The sequence below is a fragment of the Amblyomma maculatum genome, chromosome 1 (genome assembly GCF_055883805.1).
Source record: "Amblyomma maculatum isolate TAMU_Amacu chromosome 1, ASM5588380v1, whole genome shotgun sequence".
Lineage (NCBI taxonomy): Eukaryota > Metazoa > Arthropoda > Arachnida > Ixodida > Ixodidae > Amblyomma > Amblyomma maculatum.
This window is the reverse complement of record NC_139344.1, coordinates 294,224,784-294,251,552: the sequence shown is the minus strand read 5'-3', so window position 1 is coordinate 294,251,552 and position 26,769 is coordinate 294,224,784. Positions and strand designations below refer to the sequence as shown.

The 26,769-nt window shown below is 47.5% G+C and overlaps 1 protein-coding gene across 1 annotated transcript in view; it reads right to left on the bottom strand.

Moving 5' to 3' along the window:
* Positions 1 to 1,677: 1,677 nt before the first annotated feature.
* The window catches only part of LOC146206820 (protein Skeletor, isoforms B/C-like), a 248,491-nt gene continuing 223,399 nt past the window's right edge, over positions 1,678 to 26,769 (bottom strand). The window contains exons 20-22 of the mRNA XM_084591583.1: positions 9,171 to 9,231; positions 4,352 to 4,518; positions 1,678 to 4,290 (exon numbers count right to left, since the gene is read on the bottom strand). Coding sequence (XP_084447709.1) covers positions 4,123 to 4,290; positions 4,352 to 4,518; positions 9,171 to 9,231 — 396 coding nt within the window. The 3' untranslated portion in view covers positions 1,678 to 4,122. The remainder of the gene's footprint in view (positions 4,291 to 4,351; positions 4,519 to 9,170; positions 9,232 to 26,769) is intronic.

The following is a 26,769-nucleotide window of genomic DNA, read 5'->3' as shown; positions in this document are numbered from 1 at the left end:
CAAAGTTCGCTATTTTTGCTAACTTAGCTGCAACAATCAAACATGTTTTCAATAGTGTTTGTAAAAGTAAAAGTTATGTAGATTTAATGAGTAAAAAATACTGTATGAAAAACGGTGGTTCCGCTAGCAGCAGGTCTCCAAACTTGCGATTTTTCGAAATGGCAAAATTGGCGTTTTCCACCCCTAGTGATATAGGATTTTTTTTTTCCCGGGAAAACTAGGAAGAATCTTGTATAACTAAGGACTATTATTCGCCTCGAGAGATTTTCCCACCACATATAAAAATTCTTTTGAAACAAAAGAATGGTCATGGGACCTCGATTTCCATTCTTATCTGAGCACACCCGTATATATGAGCGGTTTAGTTGAGTTTCTTAGTGCCCAGCTTGATCTAAGCACCATTGATGTCAAAGCCATTGTTCACTTGTTCAAAGCGAAAAAGTAGATGAGAAGAATACCACCTGAAAATTCAGTAGTGGCCAGTGGTGAATTTCATGCGCTTGATCCATATGAGCATGTTCAATGCATTAATTGGTATTGAGGAGGAAACGCAAATATAAATTTAGGTCTCCGTTCAGCTACTAATTTGCTCTGATTTGCGCTACTCATTTGCGCATTCAGCGGAGGCAAAACACAAAAGGTGCCCATTTGCAATGCAGGGAACAGTGTCAGCCTGAGTCGCCTTGAGGGCGTTCAAGCCTGCATACGATGTCGTACACCGTTAGGTCTTATGGTCAGCTGTAGCAGTGTGTGCCTCGAATTAAAGAATAATTAAAGTTGACATCTTTGTTTCTGCACGCATATCGAAGAGTTGTAACTGAGCAGTTTGCTTCAAGTGCACATGATTATTGCTGCTTTTGTTTCTCGTAGAAACTACAATTGGAAGGAATTGTTGCTTTAAACATATTTTCATTAAGAATTTGGCATGACCGGGCTGTGCACGTGCTACTAACGTTCATGGAAGAGCCACCCAAGCCAGTTTTCCTTGGTTCTCGGCTGTGCAACTGTTTTGATATTCGTCATATGGCTTATATTCAATTTTGCTGCTACTTTCAGGGAGCACTAATTACGCCTGAACTAAGACCCAGAATGGTCTTACATCGACTTCCTCAAGTGCTGCAACAAGTATACTACCTGTATTCTTCGCCACCTGTTGAGTAAGAATAAACAATTTGACAAATTCTACCGGAAGCCAGAGTTATAGATCAATGCACATATTGCCTATACCCATTGCATGCGGTGGCGGTTGTATCGTGGTATCTTTTGCAGTGGTCCGATGAAGTGTTGCTAAGGTCAGCTGTGCGTGACAAAGGCACATATCTACATGATTTATCATATGGAATAATGTAATTTGCATTTGTAACATCATATGGTTGGGATCTGTATGAGTGTACGACATGATTGATCTCTCAGGTAGATCCTGGTATCATATGGATCAATCGCATCACATTAGTCTGATCTCATATAGATCATATGGATCATTCAGAATCATATAGCATCATATGAATCATATGTATATGATGCAAGAACCTCGTACAACTTGATTTGTGTGAGATCATACCAAATATCATACACATTTTTTTTTTTCAATAGGAACAATAGAACAATGTGGACAGAATTTTATCGCACCGCTCAATAAGCTCGTGTTTCCTTTGCTACCTCGACGAGAGAAAGATGAACAGTTTCCAGCTTTTTTATTCACGAAAGCAACAGCAAAGTCAAATTCAGGATTATCACACAGCAATACAAGACATCGTATGGCTACACTGCAGTAAAACGCCACGCAGGTGCCGCTGAACGCATGCATGTCCTCTCCAGTCGTTGGCTACCTACAAAGTAAACACGCCACTGCAATCACTGGTCCCTTGTAGTAGTGTGTTTGGTCGTAGCAGGCGGTAAGCTGCGTTGAAAACCTTATGCGACAAATGCAGGTTATTTCTCCCAGAAGGAGAGAGAAACGCCGTCGCACTGTTTGGTGGTACTCGCCTGCGTGTTATATGGCGAGTGTTATTTAGTACCCGTGACTGATGACCGCGCTGACATTGCAGTCATGGGAGCACTTGTGAAGTCTGCATATTCTTTCTTGCCCACATCCCTTTGTCTGACAAAATAGGTTGAGCTACGCCAGTGCTCATTTGCAGAGACACACATACAATGGGAGAAATGGCACTGTAACACAGCAGAACAGGCCCGTGAGACAGACCAACATTTGCTGTTAGTCGTTTTATCTTTCGGTTAGAAATTTGTAGTGACTGGCTGTGCAATGGAGACATAATTTGAATTTGGCCGCAAATGCGCACAGCAGCACTTTTTCAGCAGACATTCCCTGTGTTGACTTTGCGGCCACCACGGGTTGCATGTTTTCGACAGGCCTCTCTTATGGCCCTCATGCTGCCTTCTCGAGCCATGCAACCAGCACACTGCTATACCAGTGTGTCTGAGTGCGCGCCACAAGCCAAGTCTCACGGCGACTGCGAGGCCGATAAAAAAATCAACATACAAAACCTGCTAGAATCGCATGCGCGAACATTTTGCAGGTTAGAGAAATCCCACACAGACGTCGATGAACAATCAGGTTTGGCGCCTGTGATTTATGATTACCTTGCCATCAGCCTTCTGTTTGTAGCCAAAAAGGCGATCCAGCCATCGTGAGGTTTGGCGTTAAATAAGATATCATACATCGAATGCAAGGCAGCAGTCCGAATGGGGAATGCGTGCCAAGTCTAAGCTATGCGTAACGTCGATGCCGATGAATGCCTCACTGACCAAAGCTTCAGGCATTGCTCTGCGCTGCCATACGAGTAGCCTCCGGCTGGCGCATGCATGCCCACTCTCGGTCGACATATAATGTGTGTTGAACGCCTTCCCCTGAGGTACACCGGCCTAAAATAGGCATAGTCGCTCACGTCTGCGGGTCGAGTTCTGGCGGTAAAGGCACTTCGCGCTGAAACGGCTTCCCAACCGAGCGTTTTTAGGCCTTCCCTTGGGCCGGCCGTCCAGCTGCTGCCCCACAGTGCCAGTTCTGCTATCTTGGAGGCTCATTTTGGTTCATTCATGTTGGCACAGACATGGTGTCTAAGGCACGTTAAAGATGTCACGTATCCGCGCCGTATGACTCTAATGCATCTAGCAGCACGACTATCTGCTTTCGGGTGTTGTCTGTTACCGCGGTGAGTCTCCAGCAGCCGTTGACTGAGCAGTGCACGCAGTGCCGAAAGAAGCTTTAGCCAACTGGTTTTAGTTTTGCCCAGCGTCTAGCCATTTGGTATTTTACTTAATTTGTAATAATGTATGTGCTGTTAATACAAAAAATAAAACCAACTTGCGATGACTGCCACAAATAACATTGTAATTTCTGAGGAAGTTAGTTTGCTGTACCTAAGCTTTCTTCAAGAATGGAAGCTTTTGGGTGAAATCTAGAGATCTCTTTCTCGCAATCGCCAGCTGCTCCAGCAGCACGGAAAATACTGGAGCGATATTAAAGTACTTGCGCTGCACTGCGAAGGTCTAGTGGCTGCGCTAGGCGATCACTTTTATTGTTCAACACAAGTTCTCTGCATTGTATCGCGCAAAGTTGAGTCCCATGTGGGGCGTTGTAGCAATAGTAACAGCAACCGAAATCGGAGCCTTTTGGTTTTGTCTATATGCAGACAGGTGTGTGTATCCTATGAGTGAAGGCGCCGGTAACTCGGTATGCCCGGTACCTGTACGCCAGCAGAGTGTGCGTCGGCGCGTTACTTGACCTAAAGAAACAACTGCCGCAATTAAAGAAAATTGACTGTCATCAGCTCTGCCTATACCCAGCATTTGAATCGAAAATGCGTTCGATTGGATGCACCATCTTCTTTTGACGTGTCCAATGTAAAATTACGGGGGCCAATACACAAGTCCTAGAAATGATCGGGCCATGAAACCTCCCTCACAAGGGCCACTTCGCAGGCGCCGCGCATTTTCTCCTCCTTGAATATGCAAAATAACATTCACGCACACGCACACGCACACGCACACGCACACGCACACACACACACACACACACACACACACACACACACACACACACACACACACACACACACACACACACACACACACACACACACACATGACCTAGTGAGGGAAAGGTCAGGCCGCTCTGGATAAGATGACCGCGAGCAAAAGTAGTGGCAACAGTGCTGTCATTTGGCTGGCGTCGCTTTCCTTCTCCGTGTCGTCATCGTCTCGGCTGCGCTTGTCCGGCTGGTCGGGGTCAGTCACCATGATCTTCCAGCCCAGGTAGTAGTGCGTGAAACACTGAAAAGAACAGCAACCCATAGCAATCGCCTTCTCAGACGTCACGGCAAGGTGATCATACCTGGTAGTAGACAAGGTCTGGCGTGTCCTTGTCAGGGGTCCAGGTGAATGTTCCCGGCTGGCCAACATCGCACTGCAGCTTTAACGTCTCCTTGAAATCCTCCCAGGTTTTGGATTCGTCGCTCCTGTCCACCGTTTTGTGCGTCCACTCGCAGTAGCGGCCGGTGCCTGCAGCGGAAGGCTGTCTCAGATGTGCGGATGTAAGGTGCATGGCATTTCTCAATTGTCCCCAGAGAAGTGTGTAAAAGCTTCTCTTTCTATAGTACTATAAGCATCCAGTCAAGACGTCCGCACTTCTCCACGATACTGGTTTGTGCCGAAGCCAGGAAAGTTCATACCTTTCGTGTTCACAAGGCTTCTGTGGGCGTCTCAAGCCTGCTGACCTACCACCCACTAATACTTTTGCGCTGTCAGTGGTTAGGGCGCTCAACAGCTGATATTGGGGTGGTGGGTTCGATCACGGCCGCGGCGGCTGCTTTTCGATGAAGGCGAAAAGCAAGACGTATGTGTACTGTGAAATTTTAGTGCACGTTAAATAATCCCAGGTGGTAAACCTTGAAGACTTCTGAAATTCCATGATGTGCAAGAAAAGTGTCACTAAGGCTTTTACTATGCTGCATGTACCATCTTTGCCAAAAGTAACCAGTCTGCGTGTTCCGCTTCTCAGCCGTGTAATAGAGAATTCGTATCTGATGAGAAGAGAGGGGTCGCTGGAGAAAGATTTGATGTTGGGAAAGGTTGAGGGTCGCCGGAGAAGGGGTAGGCAGCGAACGCGATGGTTAGATGGCATCCTCGAGGCACTGCAGATGAAGTTATGTGATGTTAGGAAGATAGTGAGAGACCGGAAAGCGTGGCGTGACATGGTCCATAGGGTCACGAACAGTCGGACACGACTGAACGACTGAACTGAACTGAACCGCTTCTGAAGTTGTAAATTTGTGCAAAGTAAAGCGGGCTCCTGTCTCACTTATCAACAAGTTGTTATCCTCTGGGAAGCCGTGTTGGCTTTAGAAAATGAGCATAAAACAAAACATGCAGTCTGGTTATCTTTCGCAAAGACGGTACATGTAGTACATCCGTGAGCCAAAGTGGAGAAACCACGCGAACCGCTATAATTGCTTTTTTTCTTATATGTGCCAAGTGAAATTGCTTAGGCAAGATGGCAACTGTACTTATAGGCGTACCTTATGCATGTTGCCGCAATGTTAATACTTACTGGCGCCACCATGAGGTCTAGCTCGGGAGACTGGCACACGCTCGTTTTCTTCGCTCGGAGAGCGCGCTCGTGGGTCGGTTATCCCAGCCTTGTCTTTGTTCGCCAGTGCTTGCGTGTTGGTACAAGTAAATCTGTTCACCTAGCTCTACCGGCTTCTGTGACATTTTGGTGGAGCTTGCGGGGCACCTGCCGTGTACCTGTGCACAGGTGAGCAATCGCTTGAGAGGCTTAGCTCCCGAGTGTGGTCACCTTGTCTGCTCATCGCGAACCATAATGACCACGGCGGCAAGCCAGACCGTTTAGTTTGCTGTGAGTGCCCTGCCGCTGTTCTTCCGTGCTGCTCTTACACCGTTTCACGGCGACAAATTTGAAGATATTGAGGAATGGATGACCATCTACGACCGGGTCGCTGCGGTTAATGCATGGTACGAGGAGCGCAAGCTCAGGAATGCTTATTTTACACTTGAAGACGCTGCCAATATGTGGCTTCACAACCACGAGGCTACCATCAACGCCTGGCAAGATTTCTGGCGGCAGCTGCTCGGAACGTTCCGCAACAATGCAAGAAAAGAGATTGCTGAACTGGCTGTATAGTTCCAAGTGTAGCGGCCTAATGAGAGTGTTGCCATATTCGTGGAAGAGATGAGTTGGCTGCTCACATCACGCAGATCTATCTATGCCAGAGGCAAAGGTACGCCATCTCATGCGATACGTCCAGGAACTTGTTCATCGGTCTTGTACGTGACACTTCATGTACTGTGGCTGATTTTATGAGAGAAGCGACAGGCATGAAGCGTGCTCTACAGCAACAATTTGTGCATTTTGATTGTCCTGCGAACGTCACTGCTGCGGTCTTTCACTTGCCGATATTCATGAACAAGAGTGAAGCCCTTCATGACCTTATCCGCAGTATCGTGCGCGAAGAACGGCAAAAGCTGCACTCTCTCTAGCAACGCCCGTCTGTTGGAGGCGTCTCGGATGTTGTGCGTGAACTCTGCTAAGCAGTACCAGAAATGCCATACCCCAGCCGCCAGCGGCATCTCTAATGACCTACAGCGACGTGTTGCGCAGCCCTGCGCCAGCACCACCGGCATCGTACAGCCCCGCTTCTCCCGCAACCACGTACAGATATCCAGTATCGACCGGTGTGCCTAATGGTCGACCGCCCACTAGCAAAGCACATGCGTGGTGCACGCGGAACAACTTACCCCTGTATTTCCATTGCGGCGAAGCTGGTCACGTACTGCGTCACTGCCCGTATCATTGGATGGGCTTGCGCGGATTTTCCCCGGATGCCCCTAGGCCGCGCTATGGTGAAAGACCTCAGGACATCGGCGAGTATCTTAGCGATAACATCCCACCTGCGTCCTATCGCGACGCCAGTCCAGGTAACCATCTCCACGACAGTTTTCCTCAAGCCGCCGATCTTCCTTCAGGCATTCCCCAACTACGCGTTGGGAAAACAGGACGGCAAAACTCGGGGGTAGGGATGCTGTCGATGAGCATAACGATCAACATTCTCCGCTCGCCGATCCGATCAAGCAGTCCGACCTCCGACCCTCCGCCCTGACCACCAGTTCAACCGCCTTCCCACGGTCACAAAAGCTTTCCTCCGACGCCCCCAATCGACGCACCGAAAGAAACACCAGTCCGACGACCTCCAGACGGCTACAGAAGCTTTCCTTCGACTCCGTAATTAGACGCGCCGAACGACCCGTGAAACGGCGCACTTTGTCGACGGTGAGCTCTTCTCCGCTGAGATGCCGATAGTCGTTGAGAACCACCACACGACTGCTCTTGTAGATACCGGCGCTGATTTTTGAGTTATGAGTCGTGGCCTTGCTACCATCCTACGCAAAGTCCTCACACGAGAATAACTGGAGCCGCCCAAGGACTTGAAGATTCCTGGATAACGCCACGTTGGAGCATGTCATGAACTTGATCGCCAATAACTATATCGACTATATGGTCACAGTCTCGGGGATGCCACAAGTTGAACATTCCGGGGAGTCCACCTGTCCAATTAAATGTAAATACCTGCGTGTGAAAGCCAAGTTTAAACCAAGTTTATGTAGCATGCATGCATGATGGCGCGGAATTTTACGCGGAACATAAAATGTCGATCTGCCTTCTTGACGAATGTGTCGGGCGTCTGGCTGGTCCCAGTAAGCTGCCGTAGCGTTCTTCATATAGTTCGTAACACGTCGTATCCGCTCTTGAAAAAGCCACAGCTGTTAGGAGGCCATTGCTGAGTGCATGTTTTGCTTCAACATTAGCTTTTTCATTTTCATGGAGCCTGCAGTGGGGGCAGGGATCCACTGAAACATCCTGTGGCCTTGCAATGCACAATAGCAAGATAACAATAGCGTGATATAAGTATCGGAAAGAAAGATGACGCAGGCAACGACTATTAACATAAAGCGGGCAAAAACAAAGAGATTACACTACAACTTGTAATGCGGGAATGACTACAACACCAAATAGCTAGATGAGATGAAAAGAGCGAGAGAGATAAAGAGTTCGATAGAGTGGCGGGAAACGGTCTGGCAAGGTACGGTCGCAGGGAGCGCCGGGGTGCGGATGCTCGCCTCGAGACCGAGGCGATGTGGACTCAGGCAGTCCGGGCGTCGTACCGCGACAGACCTCCGCCTAAGCTCGCTGGCCGACCCTGGTTCTCCCTCGCACAGCCTGGCTGACGCACCAATTTCTCTACACCGACTGGCGCGCATGTCCGTCCTCGCCGCCTCCTCGCCTCAAAACCCGCTATAAAGCGAGGCCGGAGGCCAACAAGCGAAAGAACGCACCCGACTATAAGGCCTCCAAGAAGCCAACCCCACGAAACAAAACGACGCAAAACATCCGGGACAAAAGCCTATGCCGAATTCGCCCAACACTTGTACAGCCCGACAGTAGGGGGTCGTCTATTCTCCCTCCCCGTAAACGACGGTCGCCGCGCTCCGCGTTCGAGATCCGGGACCGCATTTCCTTCCTTCAAGGCCGGTCCTAGTCTTCACGACAAAACTAAATCCGTCAAGGTTGAAAAGAAAGGGAACGGAGAGGAAACGCACCACGCCAGGATCCTCGCTGCCGCAAAAGAGAGGAAAGAAGAGGGCAGGTACAATTTCGTGACACGCTTGGCTGTTGAGTCATGGGCGCAGCTAATTTCGTTCACTCAAACCACGATTGAGAGCATCACAATAGTGGCGCACGAATACGTTAGTCACGTGATATTTGTTTTTTGTATTTCGCGGGCTTTCTTCAGACCTTGGAAAAACGATACACGTGAGGCTTTCTTTATCGGAAATAAATGGAATCGGAGCTTTAGGAGGCCGCCTCTCTCCAACTTTGCAAATCACATTTACTGTCTAAAGGCAATACTTGAAAAATTAGAAGAATTATCTTGGTTATTAATTAGTTAATTGCAATATACAAAATTCCCGATGGTGCGCCATATGGCTGGCAGCTATATACAAGTGGTTTCTCTGGCCTATCTCAAATATTTTATTTTTTATCCCTTTGCTAAAGTTAGCTTGGACACCCGGTATAAATTATGAATGGGAAAGTCAGTGCAGAAATATCTTATAGCAGAAAACATTTTTTTCACCTTTGGAGACGTCCACCTTGTTCCGAGAGTCGAGTACAACTCCGGCGAGAAGCCGATGGCCCTGAAAAATACACACTGTTAGAGGGCTGGCGCAATGCGAGCCATGCCGGTTAAATCTATATCAACACCTTTAAACTCAGCTCGTTCATAAAATCAGAGTAGGGCGCCACACAGGAGCCTATTTTAACACAAAAGGCCAGTGGAGACGCTCAAGTATACTGCCCTTGGTAAACGTCGATTGTCTGGCTACGTTTTTCCGGTAGCCAAATAGAAATTTATCGGAAATCTCCCTGTCTTCAAGTACATTCAAACTCGACGTCCTTGTCGAAAAAGAGGCATGGCCACTGTTTTCAAGTGAATGGGGTACAGCATCTGAACCCAAATATTTACTTGCGCAATCCGATGAGGCCAACACTTTTATTTTTTTGAAGGGGGTCTTATTTGGCTCATATTGACTCCGTTTTCGATGAAAGTGGTCTCTTAGTGGTAAGACGCCTTTAAAATGTGCTAACCCGATTTATATATATAAAAAAAACATGACTGAAGTATTCCTCTTTAATATTTTCTAAATCCTTATAAGGGTAACGTTTAACATATGCACAGTGCGTTTCGTATACTGCAAACAAAAAAGGCGCTTTTTAGGACGTAAGCTCTACTTCTTCCATGCCAAACCTCAAGGTTATCTGGCTCCGAACGTTTGACCTTGAGCCCTCGCGCTCAGCAGACAGCACTGTCTTCATTCTCCATGGTCATTCATCTGCGCAAGCTATGTATTGCGCATGCGTCAGTATCATGTGTGGCCTGCCACAGCTGCGCCACAAAAAACACTGCCGCGATTTGGATTTCGAACCCACGTCTGAACAAACAGACTAGCAGGAACGAAATCCCTATGTTATCGCCGCTTTTATTTATTGCGCTCAAAATATACATTATTTACACAAGAACCTTCTTGTATCCCGCACAAGTTCCGGTTTCGCTTTCCATACAGCCAGTGCTATCATCATCAGCATTTTTCTCTCTCTTTTCTAGAACCCATACGCTCAGCTTTCTGTCGTAAATAGTCTACCCTGAGCTGCCGTCTGTTCAGGTTCGTTCCCTCCGTCCGGATTCCGGACGCCACAGAATGGCGACGAGGACTCAAGCATAGTTTTCCGTTCCGAGAGCTTTACTTTAACCGTACTTTCGGAATCATGTCGAATGGATCGATACCGCTGCCCCCCACCCCCCTCCCGTCCCCTTCATTCCTGCTTACGCCGGGCGAACCTGGAGTGCCTTGGCAACAATGGAAGCTGGCGTCTTCCTGAACTTTCCGGAAGCGGTCGGAGGAGACGAGCTACAGCCCAAGCGTCGCAAGGCAATACTTCTGAATTTCCTCGCAGTCGAAGGACAACGTGTGTACCACAGCCTCGCGGCAACAAGAAGTAGCGCAGATCCTTGGGCAAGACTTAGGTCAAGTGCTGACGATGACCCCTTCAATGCTGCTATCGCAACGCTGAATGCTCATTTCGTAACGGCAACAAACGACCTGGTGGAACGTCACCGGTTCCGTCAGCGCAAGCTACACGGTGATAATAATCACTACACGGTGATAATATTATAAACAGTCTTCGAGATCTTTCCACTACGTGCAATTTCGGAACTGCAACTGACGGCACGATCCGTGACCAACTAATGGAGAGAACAACTTCACAAAAGTTACGAGAGCGTTTCCTTTAGGAGGGATTGTATCTCACTCTTCAGCACGCAGTTGACATTGGAAGCAGAAAAGCAATTAGAAAAATTTAACGTCAGCACTTCTGTGAACCACGGTCGAGAAAGAAAAACGGAATCATTCAGCCCCTCGCGTCGTGCCTGCTATCGTTGTAGTTTGGCTTCGCATCTCGCAAATTTATCTGCACGTTCAGAAAAAAATCACTGCCACAACTGTGGAAAGATTGGACATTTGGCGAGCGTCTGCAGGTCAAGAAAAAATAAAACCGCGAAAAGAAGAGCTCCGTGCCAGAAAGCTGAGACAACCAACATCATCACAACCTCAGATGTCAGCGATCAGGATGGCCCTGCGAAAGAAATTCATGCCACAGTTACGATAGGGCAACGTGCTTTTTCTCTCATTGTTGACACTGGCACTACAGTCTCTCTGCTGAGCGAAGAACATTACCGCAGATTCTTCGGGGATGTCTATGCGTTGTGCTCGCCTGCTGTCACCCTCCAAAACTACTCCGGAGAAGAGACAAACATCGTCGGATGCTTTCTGGCCGACACGGCGAAACCACAGCCGGCACGCCTTTGCTGAGGCTCGATGCCATACGTAGCCTGGGCATAAACATCGTCGGTTCCACTTTGACGCACGCACGCTGGCACTTCTCCGTCGCTCTCCACCGAGCTGCAGGATCAGTTGCCTCTTCACGACGGGCCTCGGGCTCGTAAAGAACTTCGTGCATCGCACCCCGCTTCGCTCGTCCCTGACACCGGTTTCTGTTAAACTACGGGGCCTGCCCCTGACTCTGCGAGAGCAAGTTTCCGAGGAACTATACGCCCTCTGCAGTCGCAGGGGGTAATAGAACCCTTGTCCGCGTCGGAATGAAGTGCGGGGGGTAATAAAACCCATGTCCGCGTCGGAATGGGTCTCCCACGTTGTCGGCTTGCGAAAGGTAAATGGCTCTCTGCGGTTGTGCGTGGACCTCCGCGAGGCTAACAGAGCTGTCATCGCCGATGCGTTTCCTGCCCCGCACACGGAAGAACTCCTACATCAACTTGCACGTGCGACGTGTTTTTCGAAGCTTGAATTAGTGTCCGCGTACCACCAAGTTGAACTTACACCGGAGAGTGGCGACCTACAACTTTTATTCGTTTTAAAAGATTTAAAAGAGTATGTTTTGTTCTAGCTTCCGCTCCTACAGCTTTCCAAGAATGACGCAGTTGTTGAAGGACTGCAAGGGTGTACTCTGGTACATTGACGACATTATCGTCTAGGGAAGGACACGCGAGACGCATAATGAAAATTTGAAACAGGTACTTCAACATAAGCGCTTCAGGGTTGAAGCTCTATGATAAGTGCATTTTCGCTGTTTCTGAGCTGCACGTTTTCGGACGTGTCGTTAGTGGGAAATGTTTGTGCCTATTGCCTTCCAAATTAGACGCTGTTGTGAAAGCGCCTGCCTCTCATGACCTTGCACCGTTGCGTTCTTTCCTGGGACTTGTAGGGTACTACTCCCATTTTATGTCCCGATTGGCTGATCTGGTCGAACCGTTGAGAAGGCTTTTGAGGCCAAATCAAAGGCTCGCTTGGAATGAGGAAGCTCAACGCAGTTTTTATCTCGTCAAAACCACCTTATCATCTAGTTCAGCCATTCAGGTGTTCAACCCAGATTTGGATGTAATCGTGACCACGGATGCTTCGGAAAAGGGATGCTATGCTTCAGCAATACAATGATGAAGAAATGCGCACCGTTGCATTTGCATCCAGAACCTCTACCCCGGCGGAACGGAGATATTCCGTGGGTGAGCGATAGGCTTTGGCATGTCTGTTTTCATGCGAGAATTGACATGTCTAACTCTGGGGAAGAATGTTTGTGTTGCGTACTAATTTATCAAGCTTTGGTAACTTTGTTTTCTTCGGTTGGCGCACGACTTCGGCCCCTTCGACTATCCAAATGGTCTGCACGCTTACTGTACGACAACGTTTCGATCGAGTATCAAAAAGGGTCTCAAAACGTTATTGCAGATGCAGTTTCACGCTATTGAATGCGCTTCAAATAAAAACGTAGAAATTGTCTCAGTCGTATCCGCGACAAAAGGGCACCTACAGCTTGCTACTGCTGCAGGCGAGCAAGAGGTTGAGGGACATGTCACAAAGGGTGGCCCCCGAAAAACTCATTGACACCTGATGCCCTTCCTTGATACTGGACACCACAAACCTTCAGCAGTATTAGACTGACGTCATCATCAGCCGCATTACACCCAATGCAGAGCGAAAGCCTCTCCCATTTTTCCACCAATTAACGCGGTCGTGTGCTAGCTGCATCCAATTGACCCCCCGGAACTTGTTTACCTCATCTGCCCATCTAATTTTCTGCCGCCCCCTGGTACTCTTTCCTTCCCTTGGAATCCAGTCGGTTACTCTCAGAGACCATCAGTTATCCTCCCTTTGAACAAATGTCCTGCACATGCCCTTTTCTTGTTTTTCACTAGGATGCCGTTAACTCCTGTTATTTCTCCGACCTACTCTGTACGCTTTCTATCTTTCAAATTTGATTTTCAAATTTTGTTTTAGTATTCAGAGAGTTGGAATGGGAGCAGTTAGGAATAAGGGTTGGTGAAGAATACTTCAGTAATCTGCGATTCACTGATGACATTGCCTTGCTAAGTAACTCAGAGGAACTGCAAAGAACTATTGATGACCGAAACAGGAAAAGCAGGAAGGTAGGCTTGAAAATCAATAAGCAGAAGACTAAGGTAATATTCAATAGGCTCAAGAAGGAACAGCAGATTATAATAGGTAGCGAAGCACTCGAAGTGGTAGGCGAATATGTTTGCTTGGAACAGGTAGCAGCCACAGATCCAGACATTGAAAGGGAAATAATCAGAATAATAAGATTAGGATGCAGCTCATTTGGCAAGTACTCGCAGGTAATGAGTAGCAGCTTGCCGATATCGCTCAAGAGGAAAGTATATAAAAGTTTCGTCTTACCTATGCTCACCTATGGGGATGAAACGTGGAGGAGAACGAAAAGGGTTCTACTTAAGTTGAGGACAACGCAGAGGGATATAGAACGAAAAATGGTGGGTGTAACGTTTAAAGATTTCACTGAGTTAATATGACTAAAATTCGTTCTATGATTTTAAGATTGGTTTCAATTTGCAGGAGCCAGACTAGGTGCAGCATTCAAGAGCTGACAACTTCAGAATACAATTTCTTAAAGTATTTTCTCACTGGTCGTACGTCAAGATCTGCATGACGCACCGCCATGCTGCTTCTTCGTACACTATGCAGGCCCAATTTCATTGCAGGATCATACGGGACACCGTCTTAGTTTTTTTGTAGGGAGATGCCTGATGCCACGAAAGCTAAGTGGAAAATCCTTAAGTGCCCTTTGGAGGACGTCAAAGAAGAGAACTGCGTCCCAGTGGTCCAAGAAAATAAGCTCAATGGTTTCTTCTTTTCTGCATAGAAGACAGTGGACTCCCCAAGGCACAAAAATGATTTGTCTTGCAACCATGCTTTAACCTGCAAAGTACTGATATTTAGTCCGAAACGAAATGTTTTGGTTGCAGGAGTAACGTCCTTTTTTGTTTCACTCACATCACTTTATTACCTAAAAGATTGTCATTTTGTGGTATTATATAAGGGTTGGGTACATAGTGTCACGATGTTGGTGCCTGGGGCTAGCTTAACTGAGCCGGTACAGGTGAAATTCCACGGTCCGAACTGTAGGTACCTCCTGCAAGTGCGGAGCCGACTCACTTCGTCTTTCGCTCCGAGCACCACTTCAACGTTTTTCGCTCCGAGCGCCCCCTGGCATTCCTCCCTCCTTAAGCGTGACGCACACGGCACACGTGCACACAGGTGGACAAAAGCAAACGAAAAAAAAATTGCAGATGCCGGTTTTCAGTTACCGCGCAAAATACGGCTTCATGCGTAAGGCATGAACTGTCTTTGGACGAGGTAGCCGACGGCCTCTGCTCTGGGCCATCTGGGAGCACCTCATAGTTAACGTCACTGAGGCGCCGAAAGATTTTATATGATCCGAAGTAACGACAAATCAGCTTTTCTGATAGGCCACGGCGTCGAACAGGAGTCCACACCCACACCTGGTCCCTGGTGTTGTAGGAAGCTTGCTTGTGGCGGAGGTTGTACCGGCGTGAATCCTTATCTTGTTGCTGGGCGATGTGGACGCGTGCTAGTTGGCGTGTTTGCTCAGCATCTTGAGCAAAGTGCTCGGCGTTGGTAGAAAGCTCGCTATCTGTTTCGCAAGGGAGCATTGCGTCCAGCATCGTCCGAACCTCCCTGCCGTAAACGAGGCGAAACGGCGTGAACGGTGTCGTCTCTTTGACTGCCGTATTGTACGCGAATGTCACATGTGGTAGGATAGCATCCCAAGTCTTATGCTGGGCCTCAACATACATCGCCAGCACGTCCGCGATGTTCTTATTAAGCCTTTCCGTCAGCCCGTTGGTCTGCGGATGGTAAGCAGTAGCTTTTCGATGCGCCGTACCGCTGAGATGAAAAACGTCGGCCATCATTTGTGAAGTAAAGGCAGTCCCCGGAGCGCCGTGCCGCAGCATGATCTGGTGTACAAAGAAATGGGCAACTTCAGATGCTGTGCCACTAGGTAACGCTTTGGTCTCGGCATAGCGAGTCAGATAGTCTGTGGCGATGATTATCCAACGGTTGCCAACGGAGGATCGAGGGAAAGGACCGAGAAGGGCCATGCCGACTTGATCAAACGGTGCGCGTGGTGGTATTATGGGCACGAGGAGGCCTGCAGGCTTTGATTGCGGAACCTTCCGACGCTGACATTGCCGACAGCTCTTGACATAGCGCTTAACAACAGTGGCAAGGTTGGGCGAGTAGAATGTTTGTCGTATTCTAGCAAGTTTTGCGAGAATAGCCCAAGTGGCCAGACATCTTCCAGTTTGGCCGATGTAGTGTCTACCACACGAAAGCGGGATCTTATACACAACCTCCTTCTGGCAAGATACCAAGGGATCCCTATGTTTGATATCTTGGTATCTTGTCAGAAGGATGTTGTGTATAAGATCCCGCTTTCGTGTGGTAGACACTACATCGGCCAAACTGGAAGATGTCTGAACGTTCGGCTGCAAGAGCACTCTAAAAAGGTAGGCAATATTGCCATAGACGGACAGCTAGCTGCACATTGCAAAAAGTGTGACAGCGAGACACCTTGCCAGCCTTTGTTCGACAAAACTATTGCTTTGTATCGCCACCGTACCAGCCTAACTAGGGAGATTGTGGAAGCATCGCAGATAGCACGATCTGGGGATGAATGCGTCAGCAAACCGTCGGCGGCTCTATCAAAAACTGAGCTGGATTTCTTAGCTTAGACGGCACGTGCAGATGTTTTTCCTTCTTTCTTTGTGATTCTGAAGTGTATATATATATATGCTCCGCAACCGCAATAAACATTTGTTGAAAGTGCGCTATTGTCCTGTTCCCTCCTCGTCCTTTGTGATTTTGAGCGCTTCGCTGTATTGACGATGAACCAACACGCCCAAACATTTTTCCTTCTGAACCGCTAAATCAAGCAGTTGATCTGCGCGAGAAGAGGCATTTCAGAGAGCAACAGAAGGGGAAGTTGGTCGAGTTGTAGGTTGTTCATGATGGTTTCGTGGGCGCGCTTTCAAACAGAGACAAAGAGGAGAAATAAAGGCGCCAGACCCGTGTTTTCTTTTCTTTGTCTCTGTGTTAAAAACAGCGCCCACCAAACTCTCATGGATTTCAGAAAGCGCCGCGATGCTTTCTAATTATCTGTCTGATCGGTTACCTCATATTACCTGAGGGGTAATGATTCGATGGCTGTGCAGAAACTTCGCGCGACAAGCAGCGCGGGATCACTAAATACTTTTCTAAACGTCGACCCTAAACACTGCATTTTTTGCCGTGCACTATGCACAAACCCATCTACTTCTGCTTTATTGATTATGCGAAAGCGTTTGACTGCGTTTGACTGCGTAGATCACAGCAGATTGTGGCAAGCTCTCCAAGAGATAGGAGTTCCAATTCACCTCATTTGTCTCCTCAGGAACCTGTGTGAAGGGCAAGAGGCCACAGTCAGAACTGGGCTCTTACTGATTGGTTTCCGATTGAGAAAGGAGTGAGACAAGGCTGCATACTGTCGCCCTGCCTATTTAATCTATATGCTGAGTGCATCATGAAGAAGGCCGGTCTGGACGAGTCTTCAGCTGGAGTGAAGATTGCTAGAAAACGTATCAACAACCTTATATATGCGGATGATACCACTTTAATGGCAGAAAGTGAAGTGGAACAAAAGAGACTTCTGATGCGCGTACAAGAAGAGAGTGAGAAGTTTGGGCTTAAACTGAACATTAGAAAGACAAAGATCATGGCGTCTTGCCCTATCAAGTCCTGGAGCATCAGGGGACAAGTGGAAGCTGTGACAGAATTTCTCTTCTTGGGCTCCAAGATTACCCCGGAAGGAGACTGCAGCCATGAAATTAGGAGATGCCTGCTTCTGGGAAAGAGATCCATGGCTAGCCTTGACCGCCTAGTAAAGAGCAGAGACATTACACTGCCAAAAAAGATCCGTATAACTCGTGCTATGGTCTTTCCAGTTGTGATGTATGGATGCGAGAGTTGGACTGTGAAAAAGGCTGACCGCCGAAGAATTGACGCATTTGAATTGTGGTGCTGGCGAAGACTCTTGAGAGTTCCTTGGACTGCCAGAAGATCAAATCAGTCGATATTGTCGACCATAAACCCTGACTGCTCATTGGAGGGTCAAATTCTAAAGTTAAAGCACAGCTACTTTGGTCATCTGATGAGAAGAGAGGAGTCGCTGGAGAAAGATTTGATGTTGGGAAAGGTTGAGGGTCACCGGAGAAGGAGTAGGCAGCGAACGCGATGGCTAGATGGCATCCTCGAGGCCCTGCAGAAGAAGTTATGTGATGTTAGGAAGATAGTGAGAAACCGGAAAGCGTGGCGTGATATGGTCCATAGGGTCACGAAGAGTCGGACACGACTGAACGACTGAACTGAACTGCTGCACTCACTGCAATATTAATGAATTGAACAGCCTTTCCACAATGGGCAAAGCAAGCAAAAATACTCACAGCTTCTATTTTATAAAGGAATGTATGTTTTGTAAATGGCACATGTTTGCTTGTCACATGTGATGTGTTTCATATATAACATTTTCTTTTAATATGCATGCAGGCTCACCATTTGCTTATTTTTTAGAAAAATATAAGTACTCCGGGGCACGTTATGACGATACGCTCTAATAATATGATGTAGTTGAGTGATATGTTGTGTTGATTGCTTTTTTTAATACAGCCTGAAAATAATCTCCCTTTATTGATTTGCATTTTGCCGTTTCGACAGTAAGGAATACGCGCGCGCGGCGCCGTCCTAGCTTCATACCATGATTTCCTCAGTCTTCTTTCGCTTTCTTTTCTTATTGTCCGTTTATCGCCCTCTGCTCGTATACGGTAACCTGGGCATCGCCTAATTAACCTTCCTACTATTCCGTTCATCTGTTTCTTTCTCTTTCTCGGACATCGTTTGCGTTTCGTAAGGGCTTTTCGCACGCCAGCGCATGATAATTTAACCGACTATAGGTGTAAGTCCCAGCGTATGCCTTCCACTTCGTGTGTGTGTGTGGAAGACTCTCTTTCTCTCTCTGCGCTGCTTTCCGGGCTCTAAACGACTCAAGACGACACAATATGTTAGAACCTTAAGCAGACTTGGTGACCTGACGGCAGCTGGTCATAACGTGGCTTTTTGAAAAACGTGGGTAACACAGCCAGTATCTAATAGTAATTGATACTTCGAGACTGCGTGCGTTGTCCTTAGAGATGGACATTACCGTCTGCGCCGGCGCCTCTTCGTCAGTGCTGGAGCTACTTTGGAAATCTGTCGGTTTCTTCTGTTTACGACCAAGTCCTCAAACTTTTTAGTTCCTGCATTTAAAAACCGCTAAGTGAACGTGAGAGGTCCTCGGCGCTTATGAACAGCAATGCTACTTTCCGCTCCCATTTTGCACCAACCCACTGCGAATATTCCATTGCCGTTCTTGCTCTTCAGCTAAAACTCGCACAGCCTTTCGTGCGTAGCTAATGCCGAATGTTCGACCGCAAGTATGTCATGACACACTAATACCGCAACGCCACAACATACTTCACTCGCCTCACTGCAACCGGAGGCTTCCGAATCCCGGAATGCACCGCAGAGTATCGGTTCCTGCAGGAGCACCGTAATTTTCCATACTTGGCGCCAATATACAGTAGCAGACGACAGCGCGATTTTTTCTGTCACTTTCTTTCTCTTTTTCTTCAGAATGCGTAACCCGATAGTGTGCTTACGTAACCTGGCACCGTCCTGATGCACACGTCACGCGTACGTCACAATTTGAACAAAATGGCGAATTGTTGAGAATAGGGCCCCAGGGCTGAATATGAAGCTGACTGTGAAAAAAGTTATGAAACAAGCATGCACTGGCAATTCGACGACGACACGCGAGATTAGTTAGACCGGACTTCGCTTTTAAAGCTGACGTGGGCGTTTTAACTCGTTTTCGGACATGTTGACCTGGGCCTGCACTGCACATGGTTCTGTGAAATGGTGTAGGAAACAGTGAGTCACATTTATCTCTGCTATGTTTTTTTTTCTTGTTACATGACTAGCATAATAAGCTAAATATCATTTATAAAAAATGACAATAAGTGTTACACTGTTTCCGTCTTAATGTTGAAAATTTGCATAGGGTCTTTGCAGTGTTTGTATAGGGTTCCTCTTCGGAAAGAACAAGTCGAACTAACTGTCTCGAAGCGTATGCGCTGGAGATTCTGCAGGATTTATGCCACTTATTTTTACGGGACTTAGTTATACGCCTTGTTTCTTTAAGGGTGTTAATGACCCCTTTTGCGTGCGGTTGCAGTTGAGACTTAGCAGAGTTGTGCCTGAATTTGGCGTTACACCACCCTGTTTTAAAAAAAAAAAAACTATTGGTGCGTATTTCAAAGTTGCACAAGCTTGTCGTTTTCTTAACACATGTGCACTATGCTATCTCCGCAGCCGATCGCGCCTCGTGTAAAACTGGAACAATCTCTCGCACTGTGCAACAAACATCGTCGTTTTGATGAATTTTCCTCCGCGTGAATCCACCAGGTAGAGGCGGCGTGGCGAAGAAGAAGCCAATCTCGCCAATACAGAGACTGCGGCCGTGCCATGAAACATAGAGAAGCTTTTGCTGAGTAAGGTTGAAGAGGCTGCAGCGACTTCGACGCTCGTGAAACTTGGTTCAGTATCGATAGTTGAACCTCTAAGATTATTTTGCGATCGTATTGTCGACAGTCGCTGAGGCCACTGTAAGAGCTTACGTTTATATCGATAATTTCGCAGTTATGCACAAGAAAACGTTTTTATTGATTGTGGTGCGGGAAAAGTTGCCCAGCTAACGTATATCGACCGGAAAGCGCTTGGGGTCTGTCATTAAGGTTATGCTTTTTAGAATAAAATAATAGCGGCTTTCTCAAGTAATGCTAGTAGATCACAGTCGTAATGATTTGACACGCGGCGCCGCCACTAAAGCTTCTTTGACACTGTTCATGTACCTTGTATAGATAACACAGTACTACATAAATAACAGTACTACAGCTATGCTCGCATTTGCGACAGTTCTAACGCTTTTAACTTCTCATCACTCCCATCCTTCTGTGGAATAAGTCATCTAAAACGTCCCTCCTACCTATCGCAAAGATTGCATAACGACTACAGCTATGCTCGCATTTGCCACAGTTCTAACGCTTTTAACTTCTAATCACTCCCATTCGTCTGCGAATAAGTCATCTACAACGTCCCTCCTACCTATCGCAAAGATTGCATAACGACTACAGCTATGCTCGCATTTGCGGCAGTTCTAACGCTTTTAACTTCTCATCACTCCCATCCGTCTGTGGAATAAGTCATCTACAACGTCCCTCCTACCTATCGCACAACGACTACAGCTATGCTCGCATTTGCGACAGTTCTAACGCTTTTACCTTCGCATCACTCCCATCCGTCTGTGGAATAAGTCATCTACAACGTCCCTCCTACCTATCGCACAACGACTACAGCTATGCTCGCATTTGCGACAGTTCTAACGCTTTTACCTTCGCATCACTCCCATCCGTCTGTGGAATAAGTCATCTACAACGTCCCTCCTACCTATCGCACAACGACTACAGCTATGCTCGCATTTGCGACAGTTCTAACGCTTTTACCTTCTCATCACTCCCATCCGTCTGTGGAATAAGTCATCTACAACGTCCCTCCTACCTATCGCACAACGACTACAGCTATGCTCGCATTTGCGACAGTTCTAACGCTTTTACCTTCGCATCACTCCCATCCGTCTGTGGAATAAGTCATCTACAACGTCCCTCCTACCTATCGCACAACGACTACAGCTATGCTCGCATTTGCGACAGTTCTAACGCTTTTACCTTCGCATCACTCCCATCCGTCTGTGGAATAAGTCATCTACAACGTCCCTCCTACCTATCGCACAACGACTACAGCTATGCTCGCATTTGCGACAGTTCTAACGCTTTTACCTTCTCATCACTCCCATCCGTCTGTGGAATAAGTCATCTACAACGTCCCTCCTACCTATCGCACAACGACTACAGCTATGCTCGCATTTGCGACAGTTCTAACGCTTTTAACTTCTAATCACTCCCATCCGTCTGCGAATAAGTCATCTACAACGTCCCTCCTACCTATCGCAAAGATTGCATAACGACTACAGCTATGCTCGCATTTGCGGCAGTTCTAACGCTTTTAACTTCTCATCACTCCCATCCGTCTGTGGAATAAGTCAGCTACAACGTCCCTCCTACCTATCGCACAACGACTACAGCTATGCTCGCATTTGCGACAGTTCTAACGCTTTTACCTTCGCATCACTCCCACCCGTCTGTGGAATAAGTCATCTACAACGTCCCTCCTACCTATCGCACAACGACTACAGCTATGCTCGCATTTGCGACAGTTCTAACGCTTTTACCTTCGCATCACTCCCATCCGTCTGTGGAATAAGTCATCTACAACGTCCCTCCTACCTATCGCACAACGACTACAGCTATGCTCGCATTTGCGACAGTTCTAACGCTTTTACCTTCTCATCACTCCCATCCGTCTGTGGAATAAGTCATCTACAACGTCCCTCCTACCTATCGCACAACGACTACAGCTATGCTCGCATTTGCGACAATTCTAACGCTTTTACCTTCGCATCACTCCCATCCGTCTGTGGAATAAGTCATCTACAACGTCCCTCCTACCTATCGCACAACGACTACAGCTATGCTCGCATTTGCGACAGTTCTAACGCTTTTACCTTCGCATCACTCCCATCCGTCTGTGGAATAAGTCATCTACAACGTCCCTCCTACCTATCGCACAACGACTACAGCTATGCTCGCATTTGCGACAGTTCTAACGCTTTTAACTTCTCATCACTCCCATCCGTCTGCGAATAAGTCATCTACAACGTCCCTCCTACCTAACGCAAAGATTGCATAACGACTACAGCTATGCTCGCATTTGCGACAGTTCTAACGCTTTTACCTTCGCATCACTCCCATCCGTCTGTGGAATAAGTCATCTACAACGTCCCTCCTACCTATCGCACAACGACTACAGCTATGCTCGCATTTGCGACAGTTTTAACGCTTTTACCTTCGCATCACTCCCATCCGTCTGTGGAATAAGTCATCTACAACGTCCCTCCTACCTATCGCACAACGACTACAGCTATGCTCGCATTTGCGACAGTTCTAACGCTTTTACCTTCGCATCACTCCCATCCGTCTGTGGAATAAGTCATCTACAACGTCCCTCCTACCTATCGCACAACGACTGCAGCTATGCTCGCATTTGCGACAGTTCTAACGCTTTTAACTTCTCATCACTCCCATCCGTCTGCGAATAAGTCGTCTACAACGTCCCTCCTACCTATCGCAAAGATTGCATAACGACTACAGCTATGCTCGCATTTGCGACAGTTCTAACGCTTTTACCTTCGCATCACTCCCATCCGTCTGTGGAATAAGTCATCTACAACGTCCCTCCTACCTATCGCACAACGACTACAGCTATGCTCGCATTTGCGACAGTTCTAACGCTTTTACCTTCGCATCACTCCCATCCGTCTGTGGAATAAGTCATCTACAACGTCCCTCCTACCTATCGCACAACGACTACAGCTATGCTCGCATTTGCGACAGTTCTAACGCTTTTACCTTCGCATCACTCCCATCCGTCTGTGGAATAAGTCATCTACAACGTCCCTCCTACCTATCGCACAACGACTACAGCTATGCTCGCATTTGCGACAGTTCTAACGCTTTTACCTTCTCATCACTCCCATCCGTCTGTGGAACAAGTCATCTACAACGTCCCTCCTACCTATCGCACAACGACTACAGCTATGCTCGCATTTGCGACAGTTCTAACGCTTTTACCTTCGCATCACTCCCATCCGTCTGTGGAATAAGTCATCTACAACGTCCCTCCTACCTATCGCACAACGACTACAGCTATGCTCGCATTTGCGACAGTTCTAACGCTTTTACCTTCGCATCACTCCCATCCGTCTGCGAATAAGTCATCTACAACGTCCCTCCTACCTATCGCAAAGATTGCATAACGACTACAGCTATGCTCGCATTTGCGACAGTTCTAACGCTTTTAAATTCTCATCACTCCCATCCGTCTGCGAATAAGTCATCTACAACGTCCCTCCTACCTATCGCAAAGGTTGCATAACGACTACAGCTATGCTCGCATTTGTGGCAGTTCTAACGCTTTTAACTTCTCATCACTCCCATCCGTCTGTGGAATAAGTCATCTACAACGTCCCTCCTACCTATCGCACAACGACTACAGCTATGCTCGCATTTGCGACAGTTCTAACGCTTTTACCTTCTCATCACTCCCATCCGTCTGTGGAATAAGTCATCTACAACGTCCCTCCTACCTATCGCACAACGACTACAGCTATGCTCGCATTTGCGACAGTTCTAACGCTTTTAACTTCTCATCACTCCCATCCGTCTGCGAATAAGTCATCTACAACGTCCCTCCTACCTATCGCAAAGATTGCATAACGACTACAGCTATGCTCGCATTTGCGACAGTTCTAATGCTTTTACCTTCTCATCACTCCCATCCGTCTGTGGAATAAGTCATCTACAACGTCCCTCCTACCTATCGCACAACGACTACAGCTATGCTCGCATTTGCGACAGTTCTAACGCTTTTACCTTCTCATCACTCCCATCCGTCTGTGGAATAAGTTATCTACAACGTCCCTCCTACCTATCGCACAACGACTACAGCTATGCTCGCATTTGCGACAGTTCTAACGCTTTTAACTTCTCATCACTCCCATCCGTCTGCGAATAAGTCATCTACAACGTCCCTCCTACCTATCGCACAACGACTACAGCTATGCTCGCATTTGCGACAGTTCTAACGCTTTTACCTTCTCATCACTCCCATCCGTCTGTGGAATAAGTCATCTACAACGTCCCTCCTACCTATCGCACAACGACTACAGCTATGCTCGCATTTGCGACAGTTCTAACGCTTTTACCTTCTCATCACTCCCATCCGTCTGTGGAATAAGTCATCTACAACGTCCCTCCTACCTATCGCACAACGACAACAGCTATGCTCGCATTTGCGACAGTTCTAACGCTTTTAACGTCTCATCACTCCCATCCGTCTGCGAATAAGTCATCTACAACGTCCCTCCTACCTATCGCACAACGACTACAGCTATGCTCGCATTTGCGACAGTTCTAACGCTTTTAACTTCTCATCACTCCCATCCGTCTGCGAATAAGTCATCTACAACGTCCCTCCTACCTATCGCACAACGACTACAGCTATGCTCGCATTTGCGACAGTTCTAACGCTTTTACCTTCTCATCACTCCCATCCGTCTGTGGAATAAGTCATCTACAACGTCCCTCCTACCTATCGCACAACGACTACAGCTATGCTCGCATTTGCGACAGTTCTAACGCTTTTAACTTCTCATCACTCCCATCCGTCTGCGAATAAGTCATCTACAACGTCCCTCCTACCTATCGCACAACGACTACAGCTATGCTCGCATTTGCGACAGTTCTAACGCTTTTACCTTCTCATCACTCCCATCCGTCTGTGGAATAAGTCATCTACAACGTCCCTCCTACCTATCGCACAACGACTACAGCTATGCTCGCATTTGCGACAGTTCTAACGCTTTTAACTTCTCATCACTCCCATCCGTCTGCGAATAAGTCATCTACAACGTCCCTCCTACCTATCGCAAAGATTGCATAACGACTACAGCTATGCTCGCATTTGCGACAGTTCTAACGCTTTTACCTTCTCATCACTCCCATCCGTCTGTGGAATAAGTTATCTACAACGTCCCTCCTACCTATCGCACAACGACTACAGCTATGCTCGCATTTGCGACAGTTCTAACGCTTTTAACTTCTCATCACTCCCATCCGTCTGCGAATAAGTCATCTACAACGTCCCTCCTACCTATCGCACAACGACTACAGCTATGCTCGCATTTGCGACAGTTCTAACGCTTTTACCTTCGCATCACTCCCATCCGTCTGTGGAATAAGTCATCTACAACGTCCCTCCTACCTATCGCACAACGACTACAGCTATGCTCGCATTTGCGACAGTTCTAACGCTTTTACCTTCTCATCACTCCCATCCGTCTGTGGAATAAGTCATCTACAACGTCCCTCCTACCTATCGCACAACGACTACAGCTATGCTCGCATTTGCGACAGTTCTAACGCTTTTACCTTCGCATCACTCCCATCCGTCTGTGGAATAAGTCATCTACAACGTCCCTCCTACCTATCGCACAACGACTACAGCTATGCTCGCATTTGCGACAGTTCTAACGCTTTTACCTTCGCATCACTCCCATCCGTCTGTGGAATAAGTCATCTACAACGTCCCTCCTACCTATCGCACAACGACTACAGCTATGCTCGCATTTGCGACAGTTCTAACGCTTTTAACTTCTCATCACTCCCATCCGTCTGCGAATAAGTCATCTACAACGTCCCTCCTACCTATCGCAAAGATTGCATAACGACTACAGCTATGCTCGCATTTGCGACAGTTCTAACGCTTTTACCTTCGCATCACTCCATCCGTCTGTGGAATAAGTCATCTACAACGTCCCTCCTACCTATCGCACAACGACTACAGCTATGCTCGCATTTGGGACAGTTTTAACGCTTTTACCTTCGCATCACTCCCATCCGTCTGTGGAATAAGTCATCTACAACGTCCCTCCTACCTATCGCACAACGACTACAGCTATGCTCGCATTTGCGACAGTTCTAACGCTTTTACCTTCGCATCACTCCCATCCGTCTGTGGAATAAGTCATCTACAACGTCCCTCCTACCTATCGCACAACGACTGCAGCTATGCTCGCATTTGCGACAGTTCTAACGCTTTTAACTTCTCATCACTCCCATCCGTCTGCGAATAAGTCATCTACAACGTCCCTCCTACCTATCGCAAAGATTGCATAACGACTACAGCTATGCTCGCATTTGCGACAGTTCTAACGCTTTTACCTTCGCATCACTCCCATCCGTCTGTGGAATAAGTCATCTACAACGTCCCTCCTACCTATCGCACAACGACTACAGCTATGCTCGCATTTGCGACAGTTCTAACGCTTTTACCTTCTCATCACTCCCATCCGTCTGTGGAATAAGTCATCTACAACGTCCCTCCTACCTATCGCACAACGACTACAGCTATGCTCGCATTTGCGACAGTTCTAACGCTTTTACCTTCGCATCACTCCCATCC